At 42.1% G+C, this 14819-nt stretch overlaps 2 protein-coding genes across 2 annotated transcripts in view; one reads left to right on the top strand and one right to left on the bottom strand.

Annotated features, from left to right (window-relative positions):
* LOC105924182 overlaps positions 1-545 on the bottom strand; it is a 52979-nt gene extending 52434 nt beyond the window's left edge. The window contains exon 1 of the mRNA XM_036138671.1: positions 473-545. Within this exon, the coding sequence (XP_035994564.1) occupies positions 473-521 (49 nt within the window). The 5' untranslated portion in view covers positions 522-545. The remainder of the gene's footprint in view (positions 1-472) is intronic.
* Positions 546-2257: 1712 nt separating this feature from the next.
* Positions 2258-5682, top strand: LOC118563572 (germinal-center associated nuclear protein-like). Its single transcript, XM_036138670.1, has 4 exons — positions 2258-2317; positions 3950-4173; positions 5271-5424; positions 5515-5682. The coding sequence occupies exons 1-4, from the start codon at positions 2258-2260 to the stop codon at positions 5680-5682; spliced, it is 606 nt and encodes a 201-aa protein (XP_035994563.1).
* Positions 5683-14819: the final 9137 nt, after the last annotated feature.

Raw genomic sequence — 14819 nt, 5'->3', positions numbered from 1 at the left:
GGACGACCTCAGACTGCGATTCACAGATGTGAGCAGGAGGCTGTTGATGTAGGACTCGAAAAGTCAGAACTGATTTTAAATTGGACACGATACACAACAGGGGCGAGATTGTAGCACAGGTGAGACGTGAGCCCTCCTGTTGGTTGGATTCAACAACAACAATAATAATAATAAGTATTGTTATTATTATAAGCTTGGCATTACCAACGTTGCTGAACTTTTATTATCCTTTTAAATAGCAAACAACTCACTGTTACTGCTTTTTTGCACAAATGCCTTTTTGCACCATTATTTTTGGCGCATATCACATCTGATCAGTGCTGCACTTTATATTGTAATCTCACTATACTGTTGTAAGATGTATGCAACGAACTTTCGTTCTGTATGCACTCTGTACATACAAAATTACAATAAAGTTGTTTAAGTCTAAGTAATAAGGACAACATGCTCTGAAATAGAAAGAAAGTCTTACCATAAAGAAGGATCACAGCAAACAGCTCCATCTTCCTATATTTAGACATATCAAATCATTAGATAAGAATTTTCTTATACCTCACTGAAAGTTTTTTTTTTTTTTTTTGCAGAAAACAACAAAAGTTAACTCAAAATCCAGGCTCCTATCAAGCCAAGGTCACAAAATAAAAAGTCCCCTCTTTCGGGTTAGATACATTAAAAAGTATAAAAGCCCAACTTTCACTTTCACTTGAGGAAAAAAAAAGAGATGTGGTATAATTTTGACTTCAAATTAAAGGTTTCAGCCGTTTTTAGGGGAAAAACTGCTGAAGACGTGGTTTTACAAGTGGATGTGAAAGAGAAAATGCTTAGTCTGAAAAAGTTTCTTTTTTTAGTGGATTGTGAACACATCTAGGTTTTGGACTATTATTTGTTGCAGTATCCAGAGGTCCAGGTTTTATTTATTTTATTCATGCTTTTCTGAGAATTACATTATTCACAAGAAGGTAAAACGAAGTTATATTTATTTTCACAACTGAAAGCAATGTTTTAAATTTCAAATTATTGCTGAGCATTTAAATGTACCCAGTAATCACTTTACTGACGGAGAAAAATAAAGAACAATTTGGTAAACTTATAATAAAATCTTATATATTAATACCTTTAATAATTAAAATGCCTTTATTTATAAAGCGCTTATTTATTCAGTCAAAATGATGCCTAGGCGGAAGTTCAATTGAAGAAGTTCATCCTGAGTTCATCTTAAAAGAACTTTAAATCCACGTCTCAGCTTCTACTCGGCAAAGCACAAGCAGTGGTTGCGCAATGTCTGATTTGGACTCAGATGACCCTGACTCAACCCACCTCCACCCCCTTCGAGAGACGACTCTCCCTGTGGCTCTACGGTTCCCCAGGAGTGAATGCTGCTTGTCGGGACTTTGATGCAATCAACTGGTTTCCTTATATAGGACATTTTTGACCAATCTGTATAATATGATTGAACTTGATTTTGTAAAGTGCCTTGAGATGACATGTTTCATGATTTGGCGCTATATAAATAAAATTGAATTGAAATTGAATTGAATTCTCCACCATCGTAGCCAAGCTCCATCTGGCTTTCCTATGGTGCTCTTTCAACCTCGTTCCCATCAGAGTGTAATTCCTCCCGGACTCTTACAGAATTCCCTGTCACATCTCAGTCGGTCCGGCAGAAGACCGCCATGTTGAGCCTGGTTCTGCCAGAGGTTTCTTTCCAAAGGGGAGTTTTTCCTCAATTAAATTAACCTCACAACAAATTAAAAAATGGGACACTAGAGTGTCTACAGGCTTTGTGGAAACACAGCTGGACCTAAATCCTTGGAGCAGAACCGTATTACACTGGAGACGTTTTTACATTTGTTTCCCCAAAAAGGTTCTTCGAACTACAGCAATGAGACTTGGACACCCATGCAGTGTCTACTTCTCCATGTCTATGTAAAGATCAACCAACAACATAAGGATTATGGGTCATCAGTGGCTATAATTTCATGATAGGACTCTAAGATGCCCACATGGTCATCACACATCACAGGAAGTTATATCCTTCTGCTTTTTTAAAAAAAACAACTCTTTACATTTTAATCTTTACCTTTTTTATGTATCACCACAGACTTATATAAAAGATCATTACTTTAGTTTCAGCTGCTTGTGAGTAAATACAAGTAAAATTTTTATTAACAACGATTAAAACAATACAATAAAGGTAAACTAAAGCAAAAAAGTCCTATTCAAATACTGGCCTGGGGTCTTTCTGCATGGAGTTTGCATGTCGCTGATGCCTAACTCCAGCAGCCATTGGTCGAGAGGCGGGATAAACCCTGGACAGGTTTGTATAGATCAGGTGTGACCACCCTTTTTGAAACTGAGAGCTACTTCATTGGTGATGTGTGAGACGGAGGGCTACCAGTACTGAGCTTTTAAATAGAAGAGTCAGAGTTTACCTTAGCTTTATGTAGAATAAACCATTTTTTTGGTAATTTTTATATTACAATAATCATATAATTATTATTATGTGTCTTGATAGGTTAAGTAGTCATCTGGCAGTCAGAAGGTTGTGGGTTTGATTCCAACTTCTCCTTGACACATGTCATTGTGCCCCTGGGCAAGGCACTTAACCCCCAGTTGCCTACTGAGCTGTGTCCGTCCGTTGTCTCGGTGTATAAATGTGTGCGAGTTAGTGAGTGTGATTCGGTCCTCAAAAATAATAATCATCATCATCTTTATTTCCTCCCACAGTCCAGAAACATGACTGTTAGGTTAATTGGTTTCTCTAAATTCTCCTTAGGTGTGAGTGTGTGTGTGAATGATTGTTAGTCCTGTTTGTCTCTGTGTTGCCCTGCGACAGACTGGCGACCTGTCCAGGGTGAACCCCGTGAACGCTGGAGATAGGCACCAGCAACCCCGCGACCCCATGAGGGAAAAAGCGAGGAAGAAAATGGATGGATGGCTGGATCTTTATTTGTAATTGCTATTTTTGGACATTACATTGAAATCTGTCCCATGCATTTAACCCATTCCTGAGCAGTGAGCTGACACTTCCTCAAGGTCCTGACTGTGGGATTCAAACCTGAGAATTTGCAGCCTTCCCAGGACAAAAGCACTCTTCCCTAACCACAAGGCCACCACTCCCCAAAATGCTAATAATCCTGGTTTTTGTCATTGCAATGAAATGTGTCCTCTGCATTTAACCCGTCCTTTAGGGAGCACCACTGTTCTTTACTTGGAGAGCATTCTGGGGCTGAGGCTCTAACTCAGAGATAGAAATTAGCAGATCACCTGTGCAACTACTACAACTACAGTGTGCATTTAATAATCACCCAGCAGGTGGACTATCCATAAGAGGTTATTAATAAATATTATTTCAGCTCTGAGCTTTTTAGAACTTTTTTTTTTTTTACTCTTCCCTTTTCCTCAAAGAGTTATTTGGTCTTAGCATACATTGTGATTTCCAGTGTTACTGATTGTGTGGGGTGGACAGGTACCTTTATGCAGCTAACGACCTCAAACAAAATCATAAATTGTGATTTCCAGATTTTTATTTTTTAGATTATGTCTCTCACAGTGGAAATGCACCTAAAATGATTCAGACCGCTCCATGATTTCTAAGAGGGAGAACTTGCAAAGTCGCAGGGTGTTCAAATACTTATTTTCATCACTTCATCACATATTTATTTCTGTCCGTTTTCTATCAAGCCCGAAAGAATAATCAAAATCTTGTTTCAAGTTTGGATGATTTCTGCATCTCTTTCCTGCAGAAATCTGAAATCTTTTATTTTTAATGAAAATATTACAAGTTTATTTTGTAGCTGATCAGGTAGGAACAATAAAATCAATGTTCTGGGTTCTCGAGTGCTTCATAAAGTTTGGACCCCTGCTGATGATGAAACAGAGAAATGACTTTTCTCCAGACTTATTCTCTTCTTCTGCATTTAAAGTGTAAATATTCACTTGATTAAAGAAGCCAGACTCTTTATTTTCCTCCCTGTTTCCCCTCAGAGCGACTCAGGCTCCCTGCGCGCCGCCTCCTGCTCCGTCTCCCAGACAGAGGTTGTTCCAGAGCTCGGTGGAGGCCCCCGGGGCCCCGAGGCCCCGTCTGGACGTCACTCACAGCCCCTCAGCAGAGGAGCTGCTGGCCCACAAGGTCCTGCAGAGCTTGGAGGAAGAACAGGCTGAGAGCAAGAGGTAGAGATCAGTAAAATCTGCTGACTGCACTGCAGAAAGGGAACTAAGAGGAAAGTTTTCTGGAAATGAGGGAATTTGTCTTTGATTTGAGCAGCAAGTTTAAATGATCTGCCAGTGGAATAAGATTTTTGTTCTTAAAGAGGAACAACTCATCTCCATCGTCTTATTTCAGGTGCAGTTTATCTAATTATCTTATTTTAAAGGTCAAAATACTCATTCCATTGACAGATCATCTTATTTAGCTGCTAAAATCAAGGACAAATAAACTCATTTCAAGAACATTTTACTGACTTTTAGTTCCTTTTTGCAGTGTCGGTTCCTCTGCAAACGGACCTCAGATCTTTCTGCAGGTTTCACTTCTGATGTTTTTCTGTTTTAATGGAAATGAGGAGAAAATCCTCCAGAGATGAAAGATCTCAGTCAGGAGTTCACAGAAAGACCTTCGTTTTACAGTCATTGTACAAATATAACCTGTAGAAACGCCCCGGACTCCCACAGCACCCCCACAAGATGACCTGTGGGTCTGAGCCGGATCAGAACCACCAGATGACCTGTGGGTCTGAGCCGGATCAGAACCACCAGATGACCTGTGGGTCTGAACCGGATCAGAACCACCAGATGACCTGTGGGTCCGATGGATCTGAAGACGCTCTGGTTTCTCCTGCAGCTGGAAGTCAAGCTTTCCACCGTTTTTTGTCTTTAAATAAATCCTCAGAGAGAAAATGAAGATGATCTGAACAGCAGAACCTTCCAGGGAGGTTCTGTTGGGTTTGAAGAGTTTGGATCTTCTCTGTGGCAGACGGAGGTCGGAGCAATCTCTGCATGAAGCTGTTCAGTACAGAGGTCCGTTGGGTCTCATAAACCTCCTCCTGGGGCTTTTATTTGATCAGATTCTCAAAGAAGTGGACTTGTATCCTAAACCAGAACCAAGATGGTTCTGACTTCTCAGAGCTGCATCTGGATCAGGTGAAGGGGACAGGCAGGAATCTGAGATAAAAACCCGTTTAGAGGTTTGAGTTTGTGTCCTGCAGCTGTGATAAAGTTTCCAGAACGGTTCTCCAAGGTTCTGGTACCACGTTACCGTTCTGTCTGTGCAGGAGCTTGGAGCAGCTGAGGCGCTGGCTGGACGGCGACCCGTTGGACCATCTGTCCACTCCGCTCTTCATGCCGTCCTCCACCCTGCTGTCCTCACCGACCACCATGAAGGTTGCTCCTTCAGGCCGGACCGAAGACGCTGCTGCAGCCAAGCAGGTCTCCTCTCCTCCTCACCACTCCTTTCTTACCTTCATTTCTTCTTCTTCTGGGCTTATTCTGTTAGTTCTGGTCTTCTTGTCCTCCCAGAGGCCTGAGCTGGATCAGCGTGTGGACGGGCCTTCCTGGTCCAAAGCGCCTCCGGTACCGCTGGCTCGGAGGCTGCAGGACCTGGAGCGTCAGATCCTGGCGAGCAGAGAGGAGGAGCTGGCCTGCAGGCTGAAGCTGAGCGGGCTGCTGAGCATCGTGGACGACTGAAGAGGTTCTAGATGGACCGCTTGCTTCTGGGCTCCATCATGGCTTTAGTTTTTATCATCAGCTGAAATAAAATCAGCATTTTTAGGAATATGGGCTTAAATGTTTTGTTTGGGTTTGTTCCTTTTTAGAGTCGTTACAGTCGGGTTTGTTTCTTTTATTGGACTCAGATGTTAAATTAATGTGTTGAAGTCCTTTTATTTTCCACTGGGCTCAGATATTAAAGAGATATTTTCATGTTAAACTTCAGTTTGTCTGTTTATTGGATCCATAAAGAGGTCATGTGACTCGTTTTATCTAAGGGGGTTAAACTGCTGTCACAGGAACAGAAGCAGAGATCATCAGTGTGGTTCTGGAGGGTCCAGTTCTTGAGCTACACAGCATCAATGACTGAAGGAATGTCAGGATTTTACTTTCTTTGTCTCCTGTCTCCCTGATTATATCTTTAAAACTTCTTCTCTAATGAGGTTTCAGTGGAAACTGTAAGTTAGAAAACTCCATCAGAGACTTAAGTTCCTTCAAACAGTGGCTTCTTCTCCTGATTAGAGAAAACTGAAGGAACTCGTGCAGCAGAAGTTCCTCCAACCTCAAAATAAAGAACCAAACTGGTCAATGAGTCTAAAAGCCTCCATGAGATTATCAGTCTGAATAAGAATAAATAAAAAACTAAACAGAACTTTTCTACTATTTGGTTTGAAGAACAACATAGTTGGGCTGAAAAATAATTTTACTCATGAGAATAAAAATGTTTCCATGATCTTATGGAAACTAAGTTTTTGAAAGAAGTGTTTAAAATTTCATATATATATATATATATATATATATGTATATGAGTTTTAATTGTAACAAATGATGCACATTTAAATCTTCTATCAGGTCATCAGAACAGGAACAGATTCTTATAGATCTGGACTGGATTCAGCAGAACTGAACATCTGTAGAAGTTGATAATATGGATAAAATCCAGACTGACTGGATGCATCATCTTAGCCATCATCATATTCACCATCATCATCATCATCATCATCATCATCATCATCCAGGAAATTTTTGACCCCTGAAACCTCATTTCCTCTAATTCTTCATCTTCACGGTCTTCCAACAGCACCAATGCATCCACCGTGCAGCTTTATGCTCGACTGTTTAATTGCTGCTCTGGCACATCTGTGAAGGCTCCATTACTGCTGAACGCTACATCCAGGTTCTGGAGCAACATCTGCTGCCATCCAAGCAACGTCTTTTTCAGGGACGTCCTGCTTATTTCAGCCAGACAACGTTGATCCACAGTCTGCTCCTGTTACAACAGCGTGGCTTCGTAGAGAAAGAGTCCAGGTTCTAGAGGGTTCTGCAGTCCAGACCCGTCTCCTGTTGACAATGTGTGGCTCATCATGAAGCACAAAATACAACAACAGAGACCCCCGACTGTTGAGCAACTGAAGTTGTCCATCAAGCAGGAATGGGAAAGATTTCCTCCTAAAAGCTTCAACAATCAGTGTCCTCAGCTCCCAGAAGCTTATTGGCTGTTAAAAGGAAAAGTGAAGCAACACCGTGGTAAACAGAACCTGTTCAGCTTTTAGGAACGTGTTGCAGGGCTCAGAGGAAAAATATTAGCTAAAAAAAAACAATAATAATTTATCAGTTTGAACATCAAATATCTTCTTTTTGTAGCATATTCAACATAAGCTGAACAGGATTTTCAAATATTTTATTTCTATTTACATTTTAAACAACGTCCAACTTCACTGGAACTGAGTTTATATTTTTAATAACTGGACCAGCATGTCTGTTAATAAAGTTATTTATTCTCATCATCAGGTATTTATACTAGAATCCACTGATTTACCACAGAATCAGCTCTGAATTATAGACCACAGTACATCATTCTTCCATCAGCGATGTCCTCCATAAAGATAAATATTTTCTTCTGTAGAACCAAAAATCAGGGATTAAAACTACATGTTGACACATTTTAACATTTCCTTTTCTAAAAACTGTTCATGGAGATAAATCTCAGCAACAAAAACAGAAAATGATTCTCAGTAAAAACAATTCAGTCTAACTGGACCAACTCTGGGTTTCTCCCCAACTCTACGGCTCCTTTCAGGACCGCTTCCTGGGGTCTAAGAGGACACAGGACTTTATACTGATGTCCAAACTGATCAGTGATGAACTGACGGAGCATCTGGCTCTCAGCAAGGCCCCCCACTAACACAATAAACCCAACGTTGGGTTTTTTATTTAATACATCTCTGATACCCTCAGCGATTCCCTGCAGACTGTGATGAAAGAAAGACCTCAGTTTGTCTCTGGAGATTTTGATGACTCCATCCTCCCAGGAAGCTCCTTCCACTGAAGCAAAGAACGTTTCAATGTCTTTCTCTCTCTGAGCTCGTTCTCTCAGGGTATCTGGGCAGCTGATCTGAACATCTTCATCTAAATGTTTGAGACGAGCAAATTCAAACATCATTTTCTGAACCTCCTTGGAAAACCATATTCTATATCCTTCCCAGACTCCATCAGAGAAAATTTCTTGAAGGAACTTCTTGAATTTTTCCTCTCCCCGATACAGTCTAACATCCTTGTCCAACTTCTTCAAGGCTCCTCCTTCGAGGACTTCATGAACAGTGAAGCGAACAGATTGATCTTTTTAAAAACAGGAAGAGAATTAAACAGAATAAAGGAGAAATCTCAGAAACAACTTATTTCACATTCAAACTCACATCCAGCAAACATTAATCTAAAAGTTTACATCAATCCTCATTTAACTGGATTCTTAGTGTGAACAAAGATTTTAAAGCTCGTCTGTCAATAAACATTTAAATAACCGTGTTTAACATTTACCTCCACAGTCGACAACAAGGTACCGTTTTCTGTCTGGGTTTCTGGTCTCCAGCAGAACTTTGGTTCCTTCTGGTTCCTTCTTAAAGTGGACTGCCACCTGATCTTGGTTCTGGGTCTCCAGCAGAACTCTGGTTTCTCCTTGTTCTGGACCTCCTGCTGGATCTGTTCAAACACAGAAACCTCACTGAGCTGCAGGATGAAACATGTTCAGTGTTTTCAGCTTCAGGCTCAGCTGGAGGTTTTTAGGTCGGTTTATTTCTCACCATCTCTGTCACCAGAGTCTGTGATGCTGGAAAACTCTGGAGAAGTTTCCAGATCAGTGACTCTGAGTCAAAGCAGCTCCAATAGACCAACCTTAGAAGGTGAACTAATGCAGTAAAAATGGACAGGGAGAGTTTTTCTGTCTGAGTGACGTGTCTTTGACAGATATTGGAGGAAAAGATGCTGAAGGTGTCATGATTCAGTGTTAGAGGAGGTGATGCTACGTCTGATAATAAAGCCCTGAGGCCTGAGATGAGGCTCCATTTAGAAAATGTTATTTAACCAGAAACAATTAATTTCTCTGAAGTCATGAGACTCAGGGAGAGATTGGAGTTGATGAAGAAGCAAAACTGAAATGTTTGCTGAAATGTAGAAGAATGAGACCTACGGCCCTGCATGGATAAGTTTATATAGACAATAGATGGATAGATAGAAATCTCTCTGTAGAGCTGCAGATGTGAGTTACAACATCAGCTAAATCCTGGTACAACAAGTTAAAGTTTCGGCTTAAGTAACAACTTTATTGAGAAATAAATAATAGGTAAAAAACTGAATAATCATGAAGAACATTTACAAAGAATACAGTACAAACAAAATAATATATAATTTTTACAGACTATAAAATGCTCTAATAATATCTGTGGCCCCTGAAACTTGTCTCCATCTCCTCAGGTTCAGGTGTTGTTTTTCTAACAGTCCAGGTGGCGTAACAGGTTCACCTTTAATATCAGGAGGTGATCTGCTGTGAGGACTTCTGGATCTTCTGGATCATCAGAGACCTGAGTAATGGGTCATTAAAGATGGCTGCAGCCTCACAGAAACAGTCAGCAATGCTTCTTCATCCTCAACCTGCTGTTTTAAACTCAGGTGAGTTCACTTCTGACTGAGCCAATCAGGAGCTCCCAGATGCCACCTTGATGTCAGGCTGCAGGTGGATTAAAATGCCAGTTTATGCCATCCTGCACCAAAGTTTGGTGGATTTTGTCCCGGTTCAAAGCAGCCAGACTTTCTTTCAGTTCTCTGTTAGCTCCATAAATTGGTGCCATAATCTGACCTGATGGAGGAGACTGGACCACGTCTACAGATGAATCTTCTGATCGCATTAATCCAGGAATCAGCATTAAGAGTAAAAGCCTCTAAATGAGCAGCACGGCTGGTCGGTCTGTAAATATCCTCCATACCTGCTGACTAGACTTCTGCCTCTTTTAGCATCAATGGAGTCAAAATAATCTCCTCCAGGATCTGGAAATGCAGCTTTGTCTGGCGTTACTCTTTCTGGAGCAGATCGGCCCTTTTTGATCCAAAATCTTTGGTTCTTCTGCAGGTGACCCAATCAGACAGGATTCTCCTGCAGCAGAGTTTCTCTGATCATCCAGCATCTCTGACCAGCCTGGACAACATGTGGTTTGTTCCTGCGTCACCAAGCAGACGGTGAATGTAACGCTGAGTTAATGTTGCCTCATCATGTCCTCCCCCAGGATGACAGGATGTTTAGTCTCTGATGGTGATGCTGCTCCTTGGAGACGTCCGTCCACTCTGAGGACTCCATGTCAACCTCTGGATCAAGTCTGTAGAGGCGACTGTCTTCAGAGACGCTCTTGTTGGCTCTGAGTGAACAGATTTCAGCTCCAAACCTGTGATGTTGTTCAAACTGAATAATAAAATGCTTTATCCAGATCTCCAGGAGTTAAATGTTGTCCTTTCAGCAGGTCTCAAACTGCTGCATCTCTGGTGACACCTTTTGCTCTTTGGAGTTTCCATCGTCTCCTGACTGATGCATCCTGGCAGAAAATTATTTTCTTCTCTGAGGCGGAGATCTAAGGAGTTCTTTAAGCTTTAAAAACCAAGCTGCAGATGTTTTCAGCTCCACCCAGGATGAAAAGTAGGAGGTGAAACATCTGGCAGGGCTTTTCATCTCCTCAGCAGCAGCATTGACAGTCACATCCTTTTTATTCCAGAACCATCAGCAGGAAGTGGATCGTTCCTCACATCCAGCTGAGGCCGTTTGTCTTTAGACTCAAACAGGAACTCAGGACCATTAATCCATCTGCTGAGCTCCAAGAAGTCCTCCGCTCTCATCCCTCCTGATGCCTCATCTGCTGGATGGTATTCAGAGCTCACATATCTCCTCTGGTCCGCTGGTGCAGCTTCTCTGATGATGGACGCTCTGCTAGCAGCAAAGCTATGAACCTCTTTGCTTCACTGCAGATGTATTTCAGGACGGAGGTGCTGTCAGTCCAGAAAACAGAGGTCTCAGGGTTCAGATGTAACTCTCCATGAAGCAGTTGGTCCATGAGAACAGAGAGGACAGCTGCAGTGAGCTCCAGACCAGGGATGGTCGTCTGCTTGGAGCAACTCTGGTCTTTCCCAGGAGGAATGTGAGGCCATCATGATGCTCAGTTTGTGATTTAAACAGGAAACTGTAGCTTGTCCCACCTGGCTGGCATCAGAGAAGTGGAGGAGCTGTGCTAGAACAGGACAAAAGTCTTTAGGCTTCATGCAACGATCCACTTTAACCTCTGATCTCCTCTCCAGATCCTCCAGCTGGTCCATGGTCTGGAGAAATGATGGAGAACAGCATCATCAGCCAGGTTTCTCCTGCAGAGCTCTTGTAGCAGCAGCTTGGCAGCGATGATGAAGGGAGCAGAAATCCCAGGAGATCAGAGATCTCACTGCTGACAGGATTCCCCTTCTTCTATGGAGCGCTCTGGAAGTGAGCTTCTGGATCTGAATGCATCACTTTGAGGGAATCACTGCAGTCCAAGAGCCGCTGCACTGGAAGCTCATCTCCATCCATCTCCAACGTTTCCTTTGCTCTGTTGTCTGAGATGTTTGCAGCGCTGCACGGCTGTTACTGAACCGCCTGGAGAGCCTGAATCCTCCTTTACTGCAGAGAGCTTTAAAATCCTGAATAAATGTTACTGCTTCCTCTTCCTCAGAGCTTTTAAACCATCATCCAGATAAAAATCCTGCTGGATCGTATCGACCACTTCAGCTGGAAACTGCTGGGATTTGTCTCCTGCTGGTTTTCTTCCTGCATAATCTGCAGAGCTCAGAGAGGACACGGCTCCAGACAGATGGACTTTATCAGATATTCTTTGGGAATCAGTGAAGTGTCGCCATTAGGCCACCAGAGGAAGTGAAGGAAGTTTCTCTGTTTCTCTGGAACATGGACCTGGTGAAACATCTACCAGAACTGCAATGGACTCTTGTCTAAAGCTAGAAGTCCTACAGCTGAGATGGTCCGGTCCTTTAACAGCTGCTGGTTCAGAGAAATCCCTTTAAATGTTGCAGCTTAATCAGAAACAACCAGTTTGTCTTTTCTGGCTGATAAACACCATGGTGGGGTAGATACCAGACTTTTCCTCCACCGTCCATTCAGGGATCATCAGGAACAGTTTCAGCAGATCCATCACAGATCAGGTCCTCCATTAATGAGATGTAATCCTTCTTGAAGCTCTTCATCTCAAACTTTCTCTTCCAGCCTTGAAGACGTTGCTCTGCAGTCCAGAGGTTCACTGGTTAGATGCAGTTTTCAGCTTTAAAGGGGAAGTCAGTCCAATAATGTCCATCAGTTCATTGTTCTGGATTGTTCATAATATTCAGAAACTTGATTTCTTCTCTGGACGTTTCAATCTGCTCTTGTGATGTTTTTTCATTGAAGTCATGATGGTATTGTTCAGTCAACGTTGTTTCCAGAAGTTCAGCAGAAATCCTGGTAGCAGTGGCAGCAGGGCAGCCTGTCTGGTTCCTCTCACTCTGAAGTGGACCATTGATGACCCGTCCAGCTCTGGTCCAGACTGCATCTGGGCCTTCGTCCTGACTCTTCATCAGCTCCACGGCTCCTTTACTTTAGGAGCTTCTCTGCCAATCAGCAAACCTCCATCAACATCCATGTTGTGGAACTGCAGGTACGGCCACTTGTCTCCATCCTCCAGTTGTGGAGCGTTCCACCTTGAAACAGGAATTATTTATTGTGTCGTAACGTCTGGAGGTTCAATGAAACCATTTTTATCAAGTGCTGCTACTTGTAGACCAGAGATGATGTTTGTTCTCATAATGTCTTTATGTCCCGTTGTTCACAACTGAATCCTTGTTATTTTGTCTTTCAACAGCAGTTTTCTTGTCAAACTTTCTGTGTAAAATGTGTTTCTGCTGCCCGGGTCCAGAAATGCAGAAATCTGCACAGTTGTCTTAGTTTCTGGACTCCTGACCTGGACAGCAATGATAGAAAGGACTGAGTGATCTTCATCATCATCATCATCCTGATATGGCTACAGCTTGGAGTCATTGTGGAGGTAGTACTCAGAGGATGCTGTGGACGTTTGGAGGACCATCCTGCAGCTTCCTGGTCAATGTGGACACTGAGATGTCCTCAGTGACGTCCAGAACCGTCCTGAAGACCTCTGCAGTCTCTGCTCATGTGTCCCAGTTTTAAACAACCAAAATAAGTCAGTTTACCTTAAAAAAGTTCACTTTATCTCTGTGTTGATTCTCATTTAACTTAAAACCTTTTTCACTTATAATATTACTTATAAGTCAGTAGAAGCAGCTGTGGGTTTTGTAGGACTTTTTCTTATTTCCAGGTATTCATTCATTCTTCACTGCAGTAACATTTGTAATAAAACTGCTTCCTGTTTTCTTCTGCTTTGTAAAGCTGCTGTTAGTGTTTTTAGAGTTGGTCTGTTGTTGGTCCAGGATAATAATAAATGGATCAGATGCAACTTTAACTTGTTTATCAATGAAAGCAAAATGATCAGTGAATAACTCTCTGACCTTTTTTCTCCTGCAAGTCTCAGGCCACATTTCTCCATTTCTCATTTTATTTGGCAGCTTTAGGATAAAGTTCCTCATAATTGATGGTAAATCCAGTTCTTTCATATGTGTCATTATGTTCTGTCGGATTTAAGCATCACTTTAAAAACAGGGAAAATGTTTGTAGTGATTTTTCCTCATTTTTAATAACTGTCCAGTTGTTAATTTTATCCATATATTCGTGTGTAATTCTGTGTTAGTTTCCAAAATGTTCAGACAGAAAACTTTTAGCTCTGAGAAAACTCAGCTCTGATGGTGAATGCTGGCAGCTATAAGGTCTCTAGGCTGCCCCCTGGTGGATTGTTCTAGAAAGTGCAAACAGTCCAGTTGATGTTTTATCCTCCAGGTTCTCAGAGGCTCTGATTAATGATTTGTAGTGAAGAGGGTCTCCATTAACAACAGGATGTTTTCTGGAGGAAACACAGAGCTCTGATGCTGCTGAACCAACATGGCAGTGATGTCATTTAGCTTCTGCTTAATGTCAATAAAGCTGTTTGATGATCATTTCTATTTCTGGCTGCAGCTGCGTACTGAGTTTGGACTTTACTGAACATTTATTTGGGCTCTGACAGTTTGTGGGATGTCAGCGCTTTGAGCTGCTGACTTTTGTTTTAGCTGGACAGCTGCTGATCAAAGGTGGTTTAAGGAACATTAACATTTTATTTAGCTTCAGGACAAACATGTCGGCACATTAATTGAGTTTTGGTGCTAATCATGGCTAAAACCAACCTTTGGTAGGCGAGCACTAGGTGTCATTTTGACCAATCAGCTCAGGACCTTCTGCTGAATGTCCCTCCTTTCCCTGAATGGATCTGATGGAGCACAACCAGCAGGTCCAGATTAATGTGCAGAAAGTGGAGAGCTACACATTATCAATCTGGGTTGCCAGGTCAGTTTATGATCAGGGATTGGTCCATGAAGGAACAAAGCAAAATGCAGAGCAATGATCACAGATCTGTCAGAGCATCTTCCATTTCCAGATCAGAGACTACAAAGAGAGAAGCAACCAGGAAGGTTTGTTACAGATTTACTGAAAAGTGACTCAGCAGATAAATGTTGATTCAGGGAAGCAGAATGCAGAGGGTGTCAGAAGAAAGGACACGTTGGAAAAGCTCGTTGTTCCTGACCAGAGAGGCAACAAGACAAGCCAGCAGACTGGACCAGACATCTAGAGGCCTCATCAGAAGTGGTTCCAGTCCAGAAAGAGGACAACGATGGATCAC

This window comes from Fundulus heteroclitus, chromosome 7 (genome assembly GCF_011125445.2).
Source record: "Fundulus heteroclitus isolate FHET01 chromosome 7, MU-UCD_Fhet_4.1, whole genome shotgun sequence".
NCBI classification, from domain to species: Eukaryota; Metazoa; Chordata; class Actinopteri; order Cyprinodontiformes; family Fundulidae; genus Fundulus; species Fundulus heteroclitus.
This window is presented reverse-complemented; position numbering and strand designations above follow the sequence as displayed.

Coding starts and splice junctions, on each gene's coding strand:
- LOC118563572 (XM_036138670.1), top strand. CDS start 2,258: ATGTCGCTGATGCCTAACTCCAGCAGCCATTGGTCGAGAGGCGGGATA. Junction 2,318..3,949: donor GCGGGATAAACCCTGGACAG/GTTTGTATAGAT, acceptor ACTTGATTAAAG/AAGCCAGACTCTTTATTTTC. Junction 5,425..5,514: donor ACGCTGCTGCAGCCAAGCAG/GTCTCCTCTCCT, acceptor TTGTCCTCCCAG/AGGCCTGAGCTGGATCAGCG.